The sequence below is a fragment of the Myxocyprinus asiaticus genome, chromosome 16 (assembly GCF_019703515.2).
Source record: "Myxocyprinus asiaticus isolate MX2 ecotype Aquarium Trade chromosome 16, UBuf_Myxa_2, whole genome shotgun sequence".
Lineage (NCBI taxonomy): Eukaryota > Metazoa > Chordata > Actinopteri > Cypriniformes > Catostomidae > Myxocyprinus > Myxocyprinus asiaticus.
This window is the reverse complement of record NC_059359.1, coordinates 6,879,859-6,898,576: the sequence shown is the minus strand read 5'-3', so window position 1 is coordinate 6,898,576 and position 18,718 is coordinate 6,879,859. Positions and strand designations below refer to the sequence as shown.

Sequence of the window (18,718 nt, the reverse complement as noted above, 5' to 3'; positions counted from 1 at the left end):
CTCGCTCTCGGTGGGGCGTATGGTGAGTTGTGCTTGGATGCCACGGAGAATAGCGTGAAGCCTCCACACGTGTTATGTCTTCACGGTAACATGCTCAACAAGCCACGGAATAAGATAATTTATATGCTCCATAGAGCTTACACACATCTTGAGAAATCACAATTATGTGATTATGTTTTTTGACTTTTCAAGTGCATTCGACACTATACAGCCATTGAGGCTGGCGGAGAAGTTATCTACGATGAAGGTGGATCAGAGTATGGTTTCATGGATTGTAGACTATCTCACAGATAGGCCACAGTTTGTTAGACTGTAGGGATGCTCATCGGAGCGGGTACTGAGTAGTACTGGTGCACCGCAGGGGACTGTTCTGTCACCTTTTTTGTTCACTGTATACACTTCTGACTTTCAGTATAACTCTGAAGCATGCCATTTGCAAAAGTTCTCAGATGACTCATTCATTGTTGGATATATTACAGAGGACATGGACAGAGAATATAAAGATCTTATAGGGATCTTTGTAAACTGGTGTGACAGAAACCACCTTCAGTTAAATGTAAAGAAAACTAGGAGCTGGTGGTTGATTTTAGGTGAAGTAGGCAGCCACCTACTCCTGTCACAATCAGAGGGGAGGGAGTTGAAAGTGTGGACAACTATAAATTCCTAGGGGTGCACCTCAACAAACTGGATTGGTCAGATAAAACTGATGCAGTCTATAAGAAAGCGCAAAGTAGGTTGTTCTTTAGGAAGTTACGGTCTTTTAATGTGATTACAAAGCTGTTGCAGATGTATTTTGCTGTTTTGTGCTGGGGGGAGGCATTGGGACAACTGGGGACAATAAGATAAACTAGTGAGGAAAGCAAGCTCAGTGGTGGGGATAAAATTAGATAATGTGGAAAGGGTAACTGAGGTGAGGGTGAGGATGAGGGGGAAGCTGGAAGACATTATGTGAAATCCTTCTCATCCTCTTTATAAGGATCTGAGGAAATTGAAGAGCAGGTTTAGTCAGAGATATATTCAACCCCATGCTTCAAAACGTTTAGGAGGGTCTTTTGTGACATCTGGCATTAGATTATTTAATGCCACTGTCCACAGCATGTCACACTCTATTAATTAAGTGTTAAAGGTTTTAAATTTGTAAGTTTTAATTTTTAATTTTGTTATGTATGTGTGTGAGTTTTTTAACTGTGTTTATGTATATTTATGTATATTTATTTATTATGTATATGTATTACTATTATGTGCTACTGTGTTGGATTGAATTTCTCCTGTGGGGATTAATAAAAGTATATCGTATCATATCGTAAAATGCGCAGATTGAATGTCTCAGACACGGAGGCAACTGAGATTCATCCTCCGCCACCCGGATTGAGGCAAGTCACTATGTCACCATGAGGACCTAGAGCGCGTTGGGAATTGGGCATTCCAAATTGGGAGGAAAAAATAAAATAAAATGTATCCCTTTTTCTTCCAGTTTGGAATGCCCTATTCCCCCTACTTAGTAGGTCCTCATGGTGGCGTGGTTACTCAACTCAATCCGGGTGGCGGAGGACAAGTCTCAGTTGCCTCCGCTTCTGAGACGTCAATCCACGCATCTTATCATGTGGCTCGTTGTGCATGACACCGCAGAGACTCACAGCACGGGAGGCTCATGCTACTCTCCGTGATCCACGCACAACTTACCACGCGCCCCACTGAGAGCGAGAACCACTAATCGCGGCCATGAGGAGGTTACCCCATGTGACTCTACCCTCCCTAGCAACCGAGCCAATTTGGCTGCTTAGGAGACCTGGTTGGAGTCACTCAGCACACCCTGGATTCGAACTCGCGACTCCAGGGGTGGTTGTCAGCGTCAGTACTCGCTGAGCTACCCAGGCCCCCATGATGTCTGCATATTTAAAGAAAAGGTGGGACGAGTCGAAATAATTTTTTGTGGCAATCAACATTATGCCACAAATTCTGTCGATTGAGCTGAACTTGTATTGGACTCAGAATGTTCGTTTAAGGCCTTGTTGAATGTGTGCCCCAGTCTGTTAAAGGTAAAGTTATCGGCCATTGAAAAACCCATGTCGGTCGACCACTACCCCTTACAAGCGTTTTTTGTAACATCGCCCCAAGTTATTCACAAATGAAGGCTTGGGATCCTGAGCGTTTTTGTAACATCTTTCTCTTTCTGTCTCTCTCTCTTCCTCTAGGCCTTCTCACACCCCATGTTTTCCTGCAGCCAGCATCCATTAGAGCAGCTGGCCTGGGAGGTGCAGCAGCTCCGAGACAAACTGGCTCAGGCTTCAGACAGACCCCATCAAAACCAGAGCAAGCGACGGGAGCCACAGCACCTGGAGTCCAACCTCAACCAGAATGCCAACAATGGGACCTTCCTCTTCTCCTCTTCCTCTAGAACATCTCAACAACAGCCATCGCCTGGAAGAGGATCAGTACAGTCCTCCATCGCACCCAGAGCACAACGGACCGCATCAGATCCACCCAGGGCTGCACAGAAGAATAACGGCAAGCACACGTTCCTGTTCGGCCACCAAGAGCCTCAGTCGGTGCCGCGTTACGGTTCCTCCCCTAGTGCCAAACTCCCCAAACACAAGGGAAACTCACATTGATATGTAGGAAGCAGAGACAGCACCCTCTGGTGTTTGTGGTACTGAAGCACTCTAACGGGGTTTGAAATATGGTACAAACTAAAAACTGAACTGAAGCCGTACATGTTGCACACCAAGTACGTGTATTTGAAAAAGGCTCTGTTTGAAATTAGCTTTTTTGTATAAGCATCTTTAAAGTGTTGAAGGAAAAACAGCTTAGCAAAAACCGTGCAAAATTATCAAAAAAAGGAAAAAAGAAAAAAGCATGAAATTCTTCCTCCTTTTTTAACTTTAATGAGCAAGATGAAGTTACATAGTCCAGAGAAAGCTGTAGTTTCAGCTGGGCTGTTTTAAAGGAATAGTTCACCCAAAAATGAAAATTCTGTCATTATTTACTAACCCCGTATGCAATAATTGTTTTCAGTTGAACACACAAAAAAGGATTTTTTATGTAGTTATTTTCCATACAACAACAGTTCATAGTCCACATCTGTACAATTAGTCTACATGACTTATACAGTTGTGCTCAAAAGTTTGCATACCCTTGGAGAATTGTTAATATATGTACCATTTTTAAAGAAAACATGAGTGAGCAGGCAAAACACATTTCTTTTATTTCTTACGGGATTCATATTCAACTGTAGGTTATAACAGAATGGCACAATCATAAAACAAAACATGGCAACAAAGAAAAAAATGAAATGACCCCTGTTCAAAAGTCTGCATACCCTTAGTTCTTAATACTGTGTATTGCCCCCTTTAGCATCAATGTCAGCGTGCAGTCTTTTGCAATAGTTGTCTAAGAGGCCCCAAATTCTTGCAGGTGGTATAGCTGCCCATTCGTCTTGGCAAAATGTCTCCAGGTCATGCAAAATCTTTGGTCGTCTTGCATGAACCGCACGTTTGAGATCTCCCCAGAGTGGCTCGATGATATTAATGTCAGGACACTGTGATGGCCACTCCAGAACCTTCACCTTTTTCTGCTGTAACCACTGGAGGGTCAACTTGGCCTTGTGCTTAGGGTCATTGTCATGCTGGAAAATCCAAGAGCATCCCATGCGCAGCTTTCGTGCAGAAGAATGCAAATTGTCTGCCAGTATTTTCTGATAACATGCTGCATTCATCTTGCCATCAATTTTCACAAGATTCCCCGTGCCTTTAGAGCTCATACACCCCCAAAACATCAGTGAGCCACCACCATGCTTCACAGTGGGGATGGTATTCTTTTCACTATAGGCCTTGTTGACCCCTCTCCAAACATAGCGCTTATGGTAGTGACCATAAAGCTCTATTTTGGTCTCGTCACTCCAAATTACAGTGTGCCAAAAGCTGTGAGGCATGTCAAGGTGTTGTCGGGCATATGGTAACCAGGCTTTTTTGTGGCATTGGTGCAGTAAAGGCTTCTTTCTGGCAACTCTACCATGCAGCTCATTTTTGTTCAAGTATCGTCATATTATGCACCTTGAAACAACCACACTGTCTTTTTCCAGAGCAGCCTGTATTTCTCTTGAGGTTACCTGTGGGTTTTTCTTTGTTTCCCGAACAATTCTTCTGGCAGTTGTGGCTGAAATCTTTCTTGGTCTACCTGACCTTGGCTTGGTATCAAGAGATCCCCGAATTTTCCACTTCTTAATAAGTGATTGAACAGATTTAACTTTTTATATCCTTTTCCATCTTTATAAAGTTCCATTACCTTGTTACGCAGGTCTTTTGACAGTTCTTTTCTGCTCCCCATGGCTCAGTATCTAGCCTGCTCAGTGCATCCACGTGAGAGCTAACGAACTCATTGACTATTTATACACAGACACTAATTGCAATTTAAAAAGCCACAGGTGTGGGAAATTAACCTTTAATTGCCATTTAAACTGTGTGTGTCACCTTGTGTGTCTGTAACAAGACCAAACATTCAAGGGTATGTAAACTTATGATCAGGGCCATTTGGGTGATTTCTGTTATCATTATGATTTAAAAAGGAGCCAAACAACTATGTGATGATAAATGGCTTCATATGATCACTATCCTTAAATAAAAGACAGTGTTTTTGCATGATCAGTCATATTTTCAAAATCAATGCCACAATTTCACAATTTCTGCCAGGGTATGCAAACTTTTGAGCACAACTGTATGCTTTAGTCCAAAGTCTTCTAATTTTATATGATAGTTTTGGTGCATATATAGCTGTTCAACCGTGACATCAGTTTGTAAGCAAACCAGGAAGGCTAATTCGCATGGGTTGCCTCTGGATTTTCCTAGGGGTTTTTATAATGGGGTTTTTCAACTTATGAGTAAAATAAGGCGATACATGGATGTTTTGTTCTACTACATAAATTCCACACTTTATACCTCAAATATGAATTTTGAAGCCACTGTGTGTTTGACAAAAAAAAAAAAAAAAAAAAAGAAAGTATGCAGTTCAATACAGCTTCAAAATTCACATTTAAGGTATGACTGTGTCTAATTTATGTTGTATAACAAAACGTCCATGTATGGTCAAGTAATGTTTACCTCATACCTTATTTTACTCATTAATTCAAAACTACGATTATAAAAACCCATAGGAAAATCCAGAGGGAACCCATGACAAATTCATTTCTGGGTTTTTGGACTTCATCCTGAATGGCTCTGTTGGATGTCATCTGCATTCAATAACAACATGATTGGTTATTAAGTGTCTTGTAACCACATGTCATGACATCAAACATGTGGCATTAGTGCCTTATTTGATCTGAGAACTGAAGGGGAGGTGAAGATTATTAGTTTTGACTTTTTAGTACATGACACCCTTTTTTGTATGTCAAATATGTGAAGATTATTTAAAAAGTATTTTTTTTGGTGTTCCACTGGAAAACTAAATAATAGCATTTGCATTTGGAACGACATGAAGGAGAGTAAATAATGCAGAATTTTTATTTTTAGGTGAACTTCCTTTTAGTAAATAAGAACAAAATAAATAGTGTAATAATAGTGATAATAGTGAACTGTGTCTGCATGTCAGAAGTTACGTGTTTAAGTTTCATGCCAAAATATTGATTTGGTACATACAACTTTGGTGTTTGATCAAGTTAGTGTTTGAACTAGTTTGTGCGCTTCATGTTTTGCTGTAGTTTATGGTACACGCTAGTAAAATAGCGATTTGTGTTTCCTCAGCCAAAAAGGCGGGAAAATGGCTGCTATCACTTTTGCAGTTCCCTGAACTGCCACTAGACAGAGACAAAATAATCAAACACATCAGCCTCCGTGTTGAGCAAATAATATATATTCGGATTATGCGTTCTTGCCTCTCAATATTCTGAAGCAATGGCACAATGTTGCATTTTTGTATTTTATTCTAAGTATTAAGACAAAATAGGAAAGAAAGAAGAGAAAATGTCTTTCACATTAGAAACATTATTTCTATGCTGCCTCTGCCATTTCGATGGATTTTAAAGTGCTATTTCATCATGAGTGTACGTACTGCAGTTTTTTGATGAGAGGGAACTCAGTGTATAGGGACTTAATTCTCATGTTAAAGGACATTTTATATTCTGATTTTATTATTTTATTTTCTGTGTATTTCTGCACCCTTTCTTTTTAAAACTGGATCAGGACCAGAACCCTTTTCAACAAGAATGAAAATTCTGTCATTATTAACTCACCCTCACATCATTCCTAACCCATATGCTGTTATTTTTTTACTGTGGAGCACAAAAGAAAAAGAAAAAACCTTTCATGCAGCTCTCTGGCATGTCATGTTCAGGGTATGAGGAACAGCATGGAACAGAATGATGACAGAATTTTCTTTTTTGGGTGAATCATTTCTTTTAGTAAGATGGAAAGCTTTCAGGCACCTACATGATGTGAGCTACAAGATGGGCCAGTTCAATTCTCTCGTGTTTTCTTGAAGATGAGTTACGTCACAGACATCCGACAACAGAGTGACTCCAGATGTTTGAGTCCTCCTTTTAGTAATTTTTAACATATGGTACATGTTTAGATTTCATCTGGAATTAATCGGTCACATACCAGTGCAGTGCAATTGCAAATGTGATTTTAAGATTATTGAAAGGGGACATTGCATAAACATATTTAGCAAGGTTTAACAACTAAACTTTGAATTTGATTGGTTTCTTGAAAATGTATTTGATAACTAAAAATAAGATGGCACAAGAATTGCTTCCATTATATGATAAGACCCAATGCTTGTGCTTTGAAAAGGAGTTTCAAACCCTTTAAGTTATTCAGTATCGTCATAAGTCATTTCAATGGTTTTATACTTTTAATCTTTGCATCTGCAAAACAAGTATAGATCATTGCCTGTTTTATTCTTTTTCTTTTGTAACAACCTTTATTGGCACGTTTTAGATAAATAAATGCATCTTATACAGTAGTTTCTAAATCCATTTCTTTGATGGTGGTTTTCTTCACAATGCTTATTCTGGCATATTAAAAATATATGACACATAAGCCCATTCCTTCAGACACACTTCATATCTTATCAAAATGGATATTTACAACATGAGCACTTTACAAGAAGCATTACAACAAACCATAATAGATTTAAATCTGATAATTGCAAAGTTAATAAATATTTACACCAACAGCACTCGTTACAAAAATACTTGTATACAAACACTCAGAATTTTACAAGTAGCCTACATATAACTTCAAAAAGCTTCACAACTGTATATCATCTGCATTAAAAGCACTTGCACATGAAACAGAATACAAACTGAATGTAGTTTCTGTAATCACAGACACTTCCACCAGTAATAAAGTAAAAAGCTCTTCCATCCTCTTTGTATCAACTTACTTGCCCTCATTTATGGGACTGGAGAGCATACGAAACCTATTAAATGATTCACTTATGATGCAGGTCTGACTAAACAATGTATTCTCATTTTACAGATAACAGATTCAGAATATTGACCCATGATATGAAGCCCAGTACCTCTAAGACAGGATATTTTAATAAATCAGTGATTATAAACTGGTGGGTTGTGACCCAAAAATGGATAGCAAGTCGGTTCTGATAGGGTCATGGACAGCAGGGGAAAAACTAAATGCTAAATGCATATAATAAATTGCAACTAAACATATTAATATGCATAGTTAGGATAGCAGTTTAAAATAGGACAAGAAATGTCTCCCATATCTTTTGTTATTGACTTCAAAGGCTGTGTGTTAATAATTTTGTGTATTTTGGGGCCAATGCAGTTTATTTATAACATTCAATTTTTATTTACTTATTTTTTTAATCTGTGTACTTTTGTTATGATTAACTTGTTGCTGTAGTGGGTTTCCCACTGTAAAATCTGGGTCCTGAACCGAAACCAGTTGAAAACCACTCTATTTAAAGGAATAGTTCACCCAAAAATGAAAATTCTCACATCATTTACTCACCCTCATCCTATCCCAGATGTGTAGCTTCTTTCTTCTGCTGAACACAAACAAAGATTTGTAGAAGAATATTTCAGATCTGTGTGTCCATGCAATGCAAGTGAATGGTGGCCAGAACTTTGAAGCTCCAAAAAGCACATACAGGCAGCATAAAAGTAACCCATACGACTCCAGTGGTTTATTCCATATGTTCTGAAGTGATATGATAGGTGTGGGTGAGAAGCAGATCAATCTTTGATTGTCCTTTTTTCTATCAATATTCACTTTCACTTTCTTCTTTTGTTTTTGGTGATTAACATTCTTCGTGCATATTGCCACCTACTGGGAAGGGAGGAGAATTTATAGCAACCATATCGCTTCTGAAGATATAGATTTAACCACTGGAGTCCTTTTGATGCCCTTTTATGCTTTTTAAGACTTTCAAATCTCTGGCCACCATTCACTTGCATTGTGAGGACCTACAGAGCTGAGATATTCTTCTGAAAATCTTAATTTGTGTTCAGTAGAAGAAAGTCATTCACATCTGGGATGACATGAGGGCGAGTAAATGATGAGAGAATTTTCATTTTTGGGTGAACTATTACTTTAATGACACAATCATTCCCACAGGCCTCCCTTCTCTTCAACTAGGTGCTGCTTTTGACTTCCTAAGGGTGAACAGTGGGTCATGCCTTGGCAGCTGTACGCTGGGACGAAGCCTCCAAAATGACGGAGGGTTTTACACATGGGGCAGGGATATTCGGCCAGACCTTCTATATCCTCAAAAGCCAGGTTGACTATCTGATCGGAGCAGGGGTCGCAGTAGAGGTGGCCACAGGAGAGACGCTTCAGTCTGGCCTCATAGGAGATGCAGCACTGGCAGTGAGGAAGATCATAGCCCAGAGAAAGGCTACCGGTCAGGGAGCTGCTCTCCATGCTGGCTGCCTGACTGGAGCTGAGCTTTGTGGATGACCTGTAGGACATTAAGAAAAAAAAATCACAAATGTGATCTCTTTAATATCTAAATTGTTTCTTCTGTTCCTGTAGCTCAACTGGAAGAGCAGGGTGCTAAAATTCCCAGACAAGGCTTATCCTATAAAAATGTTTAGCTTGAATTTTAAAGTTACTTTCGATAGAAGCATCAGGCAAATGCATAAATGAAAATGTTTTAGACAGTAATTTAGATCAAATTAATGTGTTTGCTAAGGTCTCTTGCTCTGCCTAGGTATTTTAACAGATTTTTTTTGTTTCCTAAAACCCCAGTAATCTCACATGTACAGTAATCTTTTTTTTTCTTTCTTTTTTTCTTTTTTTAGGTTTTAGGTTTTCCAAGATACCAAAGTATGCAATCAAACGTCACATTTCATCATGAACTCTCTTCTTAGTTACGTTCAGTCAGCAGCATTTTTGGCATAATGTTCACTACCACAAAAAATTTCAACTAAAATGTAATCTCATAAAAAAAATGTTTTTTAAAAAGATGTTACAGTGAGGCACTTATAATTTTTGGAGGATTTAAAGGCAGAAATGTGAAGCTTATAATTTAAAAAAGCACTTTAATTTTTCTGTTAAAATGTGTGTATTATTTGAGCTGTAAAGATGTTTAAATTTTAATTTTTACATCCGTTTAAGGTTAATGCCGTTATGTTGTCATGCAACAAAGTTGTGAAATTGGATATAAATTTACACAGAAAAGGTTAGTACGTGATTTTATCGCACTAAAATCACGTTAACATATTGTTGATGTCTTGTGGCTAAACTTTTGAAATGTTTAAGTATTTTAATATTTACGAATTGGCTCCATTCACTTCCATTGTAAGTGCCTCACGGTAACTCAGATAATTGGGGATCAACTCATCTCTCAAAAATCGAGGTTACAGTGAAGCACTTACAATGGAAGTTAATGGAGCCTGTTTTGGTGGGTTTATTGGCAGAAATGTAAATCTTGTAATTTTAGCAAAGCACTTCCATTAAATCTTTTGTTAAAAGATTTGGGTTAAAAGGCCTCTGAGGGGCTTATAGTGATATAGATATATGCAGGGGCGTAGATTCAAGGTGGGATCAAAACAATAATCAAAACAAGCAAGTACAAACCTCCCAATATTTATACCATGATCAATGGAAACATGTAAATGCTTCACATTGCAACCCCCTCAAAGTTCAAGACAAATCTACGCCCTTGGATACATGTGTAGATATAGGGGCAATAGTACAGAGCAAAATTGGTCAACTGATGCAAATACTTAGGAGACGGCATGATGCTTTTTTTTTTTTTTTTTTTTTTGAGTAGCAAAGTAATATAATGGTTATTCAAAATAACCACTTCCGAAAAGGGTTAACCATTTACTTTTAATTTCAATCACATTTGATATTTCATAACATCTCATGTGTTCTACAAACAAACGAATCTCCATTGTTATTGGATCTGTCAATGTTAGCCTTTCTGAACATTCTTCAAAACAAATGTATTCCCCCTATCTAAGAGCGGGTCTTTTTAGAGGGGGGCTTTAGCCCCTGTGAAAAGGGGGCTTTTTTATTTTATTTTTACCCTAAATATGATTCTTTCAATGGATGGTTATTGAAAAACGTTTGATTTAATAATTTGAACTAAATTGAAAATGAGCCCCCTTTTTAGCCCCAAACATTGTCACATTTGTGTCTATTTTAATTACCCCAAGGAATTTTGGGAGAAACATCTGAGATAATGTTCATACTTAAATGGAAATGGGAACTGTCATCTGAGCAGTAAAATGTACCTCTGGAGGAACATTTAAGGTAAGTATGCCATGCACATATTTTGAGGAAGGTAGGTAGTGTTACATAACCTGGTGCCGTGACCCTATTCACAACAGGCTACTACATCATTTTAATGTTATGTTCAGGTATCAATAGTTCTCCAATTTTTGTGCATTGCCATGTGCAGTCTATGTGCTACATACATCCTTCAGTCATAATGCATAAGCTTTGAAAAGATGCTGTTCAATCACGTATTGCCATGGCAACCCATTTACATGCTCCTATTGTTGCTCCCCCAACACAATTCTTCCATAAACCCATTCACTCCAGCTGTGCATATGCATGCAAACAAGCATGGACGTCTTTATACAGAAAATGCGCAAACATTGACACCGTTTTCGCAAATCTTGACCTACCTTTGCGAAGAGGACGGCGAACCTTTAAAGCAATCCAAGCTGAAAGTCGCGATGATTTTCCAACACATGTTAACACCTCTCATGGTAAATGGTCGGAGTGATGTAACATCTGGAATGCCCATTCATAGTTTTTAAACGTGTTTTTTCACGAACGCGAATTTAAGTGCGCGAGGCAAGTAAATGGGTCATAAAACGCAGTTCACGACGCGATCGGGGTTTTATCGTTTTCGAGGTGGGAAGGTGAACGATACATAAATAGGATGCGATTGCTCTATCGATGGTCAGTGCAAATGAGATGCAGATAGAAACTGCTCGAGAGAGAAAGAAAAAAATATTCACATCACGTGCAGGCAAACACTGCGACCATTGCGCGCGCGACTCTCCTTGTTCGAATCTCTGTAGGCTTCTATCAAGTTTCAGCCAAAACACATGAGCTTGCCTATTCAAGGTTCACTTCTAACGCAACGTAATTCTGTCATTCATACATGTGCACATATCTGATCATGCACGTTTTTATTATCAGTCATATTTTTGTTATGTTAATACATTGTAATAACGTAGCTTATTAAGGGCACTGATAAGAACGGTTACGTTAGGGCTATAGGCTATAATGCTTAACAACTCATTAAAAGGAATATTTCGGTTTCAATACAAATTAAGCTTAATCGACAGCGTTTGGGGCAAAATGTTGATTACCAAAAAAAAAAAAAAATAATAATAATAATTAAAAAATATATATATAAAAGGCTAGAGTTTACAGTAAAGTACTTACAATAAAAGTCAATGGGGCCTAATTTATTAGGGTTTAAAGGCAAAAATGTGAAGTTAACAATTTTATAAAAGCACTAACATTGAATCTTCTGTTAACTTGTGTGTTATTTAAAATGTACAGTTGTTTAAATCATTACCTCATTACAAGTTGTAAAACTGCATTTAACTACACAGAATGGGTAAGCGGTTTTATTACACTAAAATCATATTAATGCACATATTGTTTACGTCTTGTGGCTATACTTTGGAAATAATGAGTATTTTAACATTTATGGATTGGCCCCATTCACTTGCAAATGCCTTACTGGAACCCATATATGTATATAATTTTTATTATTATTTATTATTATTATTATTATTTTTTTTTTTTTTTTAAGGAGGGACAAGTCAAAATTAATTAAAGAATCAAAGATGTAGTAAAGTGGAAACTGGCCAACACTGTGTATAAGATTTAATATGGATGTGCCAACTGCCATTTTTGTCCGTCTTTCTTACAGAATTTGTACTCGCTGCATATGCTGCAAATTATTTAGATACTATGCCACTCTAAACTGAAGATTTCCCACCTGGTAAGTTGTTCAGGGGCATCCTGTACAGCTTAAATATTCCAGTAAATATCATCTGTTTTCCAACAGGTGTTCTTTAGACATGTTCTATTGTGTTTTGCTATTAAGCAGACTGTTTTAAGTAAAGATAATGATCTTGATTTACTGTACAGGCCCTGCTTACAGCAGCTAGGACCAGAAAATGAAAATATGTCTTTCTGTTTTCTTGTACTGTTTTGTAAATTTGCTTAAACATTAGAACCAGCGAGATTTCCGAGGGATTTTACTTGATCATAGTCAATTATGATCTGTGTGAAAGAGGTATTTCTGAAAAAAGAATGTGTATTTTGCAAAAGAGTAACGGAGATGGCCTAGATGTTCCACAGAACAGAACAATCCAATTTGCTTTCCTGTCAAGACTGCAGTGTCACACTTTTTAGGGCACTAAGAAAAATGACAGTCTGCAGGGAGCAGTTAACAATAGTTAGTACAGCCTCTTTCTTTAGAACGATGGGAGGAATGAAGCCCAAAGCGCAAATTAACTTGTTGAGCTGGAGACCATCTGTTGGTGCTGTAGTTTTTCTGTTTTAATAGCTGAAAGGTGCTGTTTTCTCGCACGGCAGAGAGGTGTAATTTAGTGTTAATGAAGTAATAAATTGTTGTGACAAGGTTAGGAATTAAATAGAACAAATAATTATGGTTAATTGGCTTGACGAAACCAGCATATTGTTATTATACAAACTTTGTTTAGGGTTTTTCAAAATCCTTAAACCTTGCATTGTGAGGACGTACAGAGGTGAGATATTCTTCTAAAAATCCCTGTGTTCAGCAGAAGACAGAAATTTCATTTTTCGGTTGAACTATCCCTATAACTTTAGCTGTTTTAGGTAATTGATGTAGATTTTAGGATATTCCAAAATAGGATAGCCTAGACTGAGAAACAGCAAGCACAGATGGTTGAACAAAGTGACATTAAACAAAAGTACATATTGTCTTGTCTGTTTAACCGAACCATAGAGACATTTTAAAACAGAAACTTTTTGTTAATGCGAGAATGAGCTGACTATTGTTCTTAAACTGATGTTAGTGTTGTGGTGCATTTGCTATTTAACGAGGAATGTACATCAATAGATGCTCTTGTTGTACGCATGAGAGTGACGACTTGTAGCCTTATTTGAAAACCAGTCACATCGTCTTACAGCCTGTTGCTAAGCATTAGTCCATTATGTCAGATCATACTGCCACTTCTAGAAATACCTCGAAGAGTCACAGGTTTTAGTTTTTTATATAGAATACCTGGTAATTCCAAAACATGCAGACACTGACAATTAATTAAACACAATTATGCTGAACTAGACTTGTCCTGTTTTGCAGTGCTCATGTTCCATCTTTAGACATTATTCAAATGAGGTGTACTGCAAACAACAGCTTTTATAAATGAAGTCTCTTAATCAACAGATCTGCAGCTAATGCAACCATAGCACCAGGCTATTTGGAAACCGTTGACAATTGCTTGCCAACAAATATTTGCTGCCTATGAACTAATGTCACTCTGCTGCTCTTTGTAATTAATACATGCTACTAGTAGTATTTAACACTTTTGTCTTTATACTATTCCTGTTGCAGCCGTTTTATAAAAGCAATTAGCCACTCGAGGGCGCTTCGCGTCCTCCCCAGAAACACCCCTTGGTAAAATTGTGTTGAAATCACCTCTCCTTGTGGTTTATACTGTAGCTTTATTAAAAATGTTCTTGTCATAAATCCTTGGCTTATTTGTATTCAGTAGAGTGTGGTTCTGTTCTGATAACACCATGGTGCACTAGTTACCTCTAACAAATGGTTATTATTTGGCAAGATGAGAGAAAAGCGCGTTCCGTTTCTACGATCAATTACGCGCATGAGTTAGGGCACGTGTGCAAACATGCACAGACCAGTGATGCAGTACGTGTTATAATAAACAGTATATTTGTGCGTAGTATGACATTAGTTCATAAAGTAACATGACTACTACCTGGGCACGGGTGCACCATCAATTACTCACGTGCATTAAGCATTAAACCATTTTGAAATCAACTTGAACTAAACATCGCGTGACTATTTTTGATCATTAAAAACAATCACTTTTCAATTACAGCAAATTTGAAGACGATTCATTTCGGATCCCCAGTCCATTGGAGAGTGGTGTGCGCGAGATAAGGGGGAATACGCTTCAAATCCTACTATGGTGACGAATTTGCTCATGAATATTAATTACGTAAAATCACGTGCGCCCAGTAAGCCTGAATAATTATCTGGAAGGCAGCCGAACGGTGAGTGAGTGGAAACTAGGGAATCCTACAGTGGGGAGGGCTTGTCTTTGGGGGTGGGGGTCGTTCAGACCGAACGTATTATGGCGTTAATAATCTGTCTCGACGCGTTTCTATAATTTGACGTTCTTTTTAACCTGAAACGGCGTCTAAATAACGCGGCGCTGCTGCGCGAGACTCTGCCTCCCAAAGACGTCAAGCGCATGTTTACGTAGAAAAACAAGTGGAAAAACTGCGCAGACGGACGGAAAAACGCGTTCGGCGTAAATGGCTCTTATGTATATTAATTATGTAACGTGACGTACGCCCTGAAGGCCTAACTGATTGGCTGAAAGGCAGAGGCTGGGAAGTGTACGCTAGCTAGTCAGACAGCCTACAACGAATCATACTATGGAGAAGGATTAGTCTATAAATATTAATTAGACGCTCCATGAAGGTTACCATGCAGCGTCAGTGTTAGGTAATTAATATTCATGAGCGAAGTCTTCCTCATAGTAGAAATCGATCATTTTTGCCTGAGTAGTAAGGTTGCACCCGTTACACGTCACGCGCGCCTCCCTTTCAGGGTGAAGATACAGGCAATGTCATAAAGCCTTCTGCATCACCACGACTAAAATTACACCGTATCTTCTAAAAAGATATTCTAAGCAGTACTTGGACAAAATAATTAGAGCAGAATCGCACCGGTAAGTGATGTTTAATGATACATATATATATTTTGGAGCTAATTTCAAAATGGTCTCTATCAATAACCTGTGATTTAAAGATGCTCACCCATGTTTAAAATCTGACATGGGAAGCGTTTAATTAGGCTATATATGCGTCAGTGTTTTAATGTTATCTGTTGCGTTTTTTCCCTATCTGTAGTCTATTTCAGGGATGAGATTCATTCATTCGGGGGGGAATAAAGATAAAAACTATGCGAGCACATCAATGATGAATGCACACATAATATTAATCAAAAATGCATTTTTAACTATAACATCCAACGTAAATGGTATAAAAATATTTTTAAATGAGTATTTTATTATTCCACACGGCACATCATCTCAATACATTAAAAAATATTTTTTTTGCACGTAGCAGATTTTTTTTTTCGGTGAAACATCTGTCGCTCAGGATGGTGAAGTAGACTATTTCTTGTTTATTTACATTAACGTTCCGTTGGCATGGGTTAAAGAAACGATTTAAAGAGTAATTGATAAAAGACATATTCCCATAGAGACATCAACGTACCCTAAAAGCCTCGCCCCTTCACCTAATATCCATCGGAATAAGATTGGGCTTTTCCATATTCCTAACAGTCTGATTTTGGTGCTGGTATCAGGGTTTCACATTTTCTGCATTTGATTAATCATGAAAATTATAGATTAAAATGGGGTTTGTTACGCGTGATATCTTGAAGCATCAAAATGACCTTGCAGCATGAAGAATGGAAACCTGGTAAGTGTGTGTGTGCGCGTGCGTGAATATGAATCTCCACGATGATTTGGCCCATTGCTGATTCCATTCAGTCTTGTCACGACTGTATGTGTCCTTTGGTTTGAACGCTCAGAGTGGCTGGATTCACAGTGATGCTCTCTCTGTATGACTGTACATGCGTTCATATTAGTGCTGCTCTTTCAGTGAAAAAATAACTGAACCTTAACTGAAAATAACCATCCCTGTTGAGTGTATGCATTGATGATTTATGCAACATGCACCATATTTAGAGCTTTATGTTTTGTAGTATTTTATATATAATAATAAAATATATATAATAAATGACACAACAGTGTCTGACACTGGAAATAAAACGCAGAGCTCTATAATAAAGTAACTTAAACAACAGCACTGCATTTATTTTGATTGATTGTAATGAGAAAAACTCATTTGAACTCAAAATCTTCGTGTTTTTCTTAAGAAAAATTAGTTTGTCTGCACTCAAGTCATTTATATTTGTACAGGACTTGTCACAATTCACATAGTTTCAAATCATGCCTTCAGACTGTAGAAGGAAAAAAAAAAATTAAGAGGCACCTGACCTTACGATATGTACATAATCCAATAGTATTTAGCGGCTTGAGCAAAAAAACAATCGGCACATGTAATTGTTTTTGGCCTCTTCTGTCGGTTTCACATTACATGTAAACTTTACCGCTGCTTATAAAATGTGCGCAAGTGTAGTACTCATACCTGTTTTTATACACCCCTAGTATGTAGAGCTATATGTTTTAGCAGCCTATTGACAGTCCAGTATATTTAGAGTTTTATGTAGTATTGATAGTATATGTAAACCATGATAGTATAGGTAGAGTTTTAGCATTGATTGTCTATGTAGAGAGCTTTAATATTTGGTAGTATTTATAGGATATGCGGATTGCCATGTTTGGTAGGATTGATATAGTATCTGCAGAGCTTCCTGTTGGTAGTACTGAAAGAAGAAAACACTATTTAGTTATATTCCTGTACTAAATTTGGTATAGTAGGCGGTAGCACTACAGTGTTGTTTTCTCCCAAAAATGAAAATTCTCTCATCATTTACTCACCGTCATGCCATCCCAGATGTGTATGACTTTGTCTTCTGCAGAACACGAACAAAGATGTTTAGAAGAATATTTCAGCTCTGTAGGTCCTCACAATGCAAGTAAATAAGTACCAACATTTTGGTACCTATTTTATAGGTTACTTTTATGCTACCTTTATGTGCTTTTTGGTGCTTCCAAGTTTTGGACCCATTTCACTTGCATTGTATGGACCTACAGAGTGGAGATATTCTTCTAAAAATCTTTGTTTTTGTTCTGCAGAAGAATAAAAAGTCTTATACATCTGGGATGGCATGAGAGTGAGTAAATGATGAGAGAATTTTCATTTTTGGGTGAACTATTCCCTTAACACAAACATGTGCAATATTCAATCCATCCATTCTTACTTAATCTATATTTCATTTATATTTTTTAACATTTCCTACCTCTTCTTCGATAAATTACTTCACCTGAACATAACTGTATATCTGTATATAAAATATTCAAACAACATTATTGCTCTATTGTATATTTCTCTTTTTATTTATCTATTATATCTTATTTTTATGTCACTATATGTATATACAGTGCATCTGGAAAGTATTCACAGCGCTTCACTTTTTCCACATTTTGTTATGTTACAGCCTTATTCCAAAATTGATTAAATTAATTATTTTCCTCAAAATTCTACAAACAATACCCCATAATGACAACGTGAAAGAAGTTTGTTTGAAATCTTTGCAAATTTATATAAAAAAACAAAAAACAAAAAAACAAAATCACATGTACGTAAGTATTCACAGCCTTTGCTCAATACTTTGTTGAAGCACCTTTTGCACCAATTACAGCCTCAAGTTTTTTTGAGTATGATGCTACAAGCTTGGCACACCTATTTTTGGGCAGTTTCTCCCATTCTTCTTTGCAGGACCTCTCAAGCTCCATCAGGTTGGATGGGGAGCGTCGGTGCACAGCCTTTTTCAGATCTCTCCAGAGATGTTCAATCGGGTTCAAGTCTGGGCTCTGGCTGGGCCACTCAAGGACATTCACAGAGTTGTCCCGTAGCCACTCCTTTGTTATCTTGGCTGTGTACTTAGGGTCGTTGTCCTGTTGGAAGATGAACCTTCGCCCCAGTCTGAGGTCCAGAGCACTCTGGAGCAGGTTTTCATCAAGGATGTCTCTGTACATTGCTGCATTCATCTTTCCCTCGATCCTGACTAGTCTCCCAGTTCCTGCCGCTGAAAAACATCCCCACAGCATGATGCTGCCACCACCATGCTTCACTGTAAGGATGATATTGGCCAGGTGATGAGCGGTGCCTGGTTTCCTCCAGACATGACGCTTGCCATTCAGGCCAAAGAGTTCAATCTTTGTTTCATCAGACCAGAGAATTTGTTTCTCATGGTCTGAGAGTTCTTCAGGTGCCTTATGGCAAACTCCAGGCAGGCTGTCATGTGCCTTTTACTGAGGAGTGGCTTCCGTCTGGCCACTCTACCA

The 18,718-nt window shown here is 37.9% G+C and overlaps 2 protein-coding genes across 2 annotated transcripts in view; both read left to right on the top strand.

The window, feature by feature from the left end:
- The window catches only part of mtmr11 (myotubularin related protein 11), a 73,172-nt gene extending 66,215 nt beyond the window's left edge, over positions 1-6,957 (top strand). The window contains exon 17 of the mRNA XM_051720053.1: positions 2,196-6,957. Within this exon, the coding sequence (XP_051576013.1) occupies positions 2,196-2,612 (417 nt within the window). The 3' untranslated portion in view covers positions 2,613-6,957. The remainder of the gene's footprint in view (positions 1-2,195) is intronic.
- An 8,332-nt stretch (positions 6,958-15,289) lies between these two features.
- Positions 15,290-18,718, top strand: part of sv2a (synaptic vesicle glycoprotein 2A) — a 63,596-nt gene continuing 60,167 nt past the window's right edge. The window contains exon 1 of the mRNA XM_051720057.1: positions 15,290-15,406. The gene's annotated coding sequence lies outside the window, so the exon portion shown is untranslated. The remainder of the gene's footprint in view (positions 15,407-18,718) is intronic.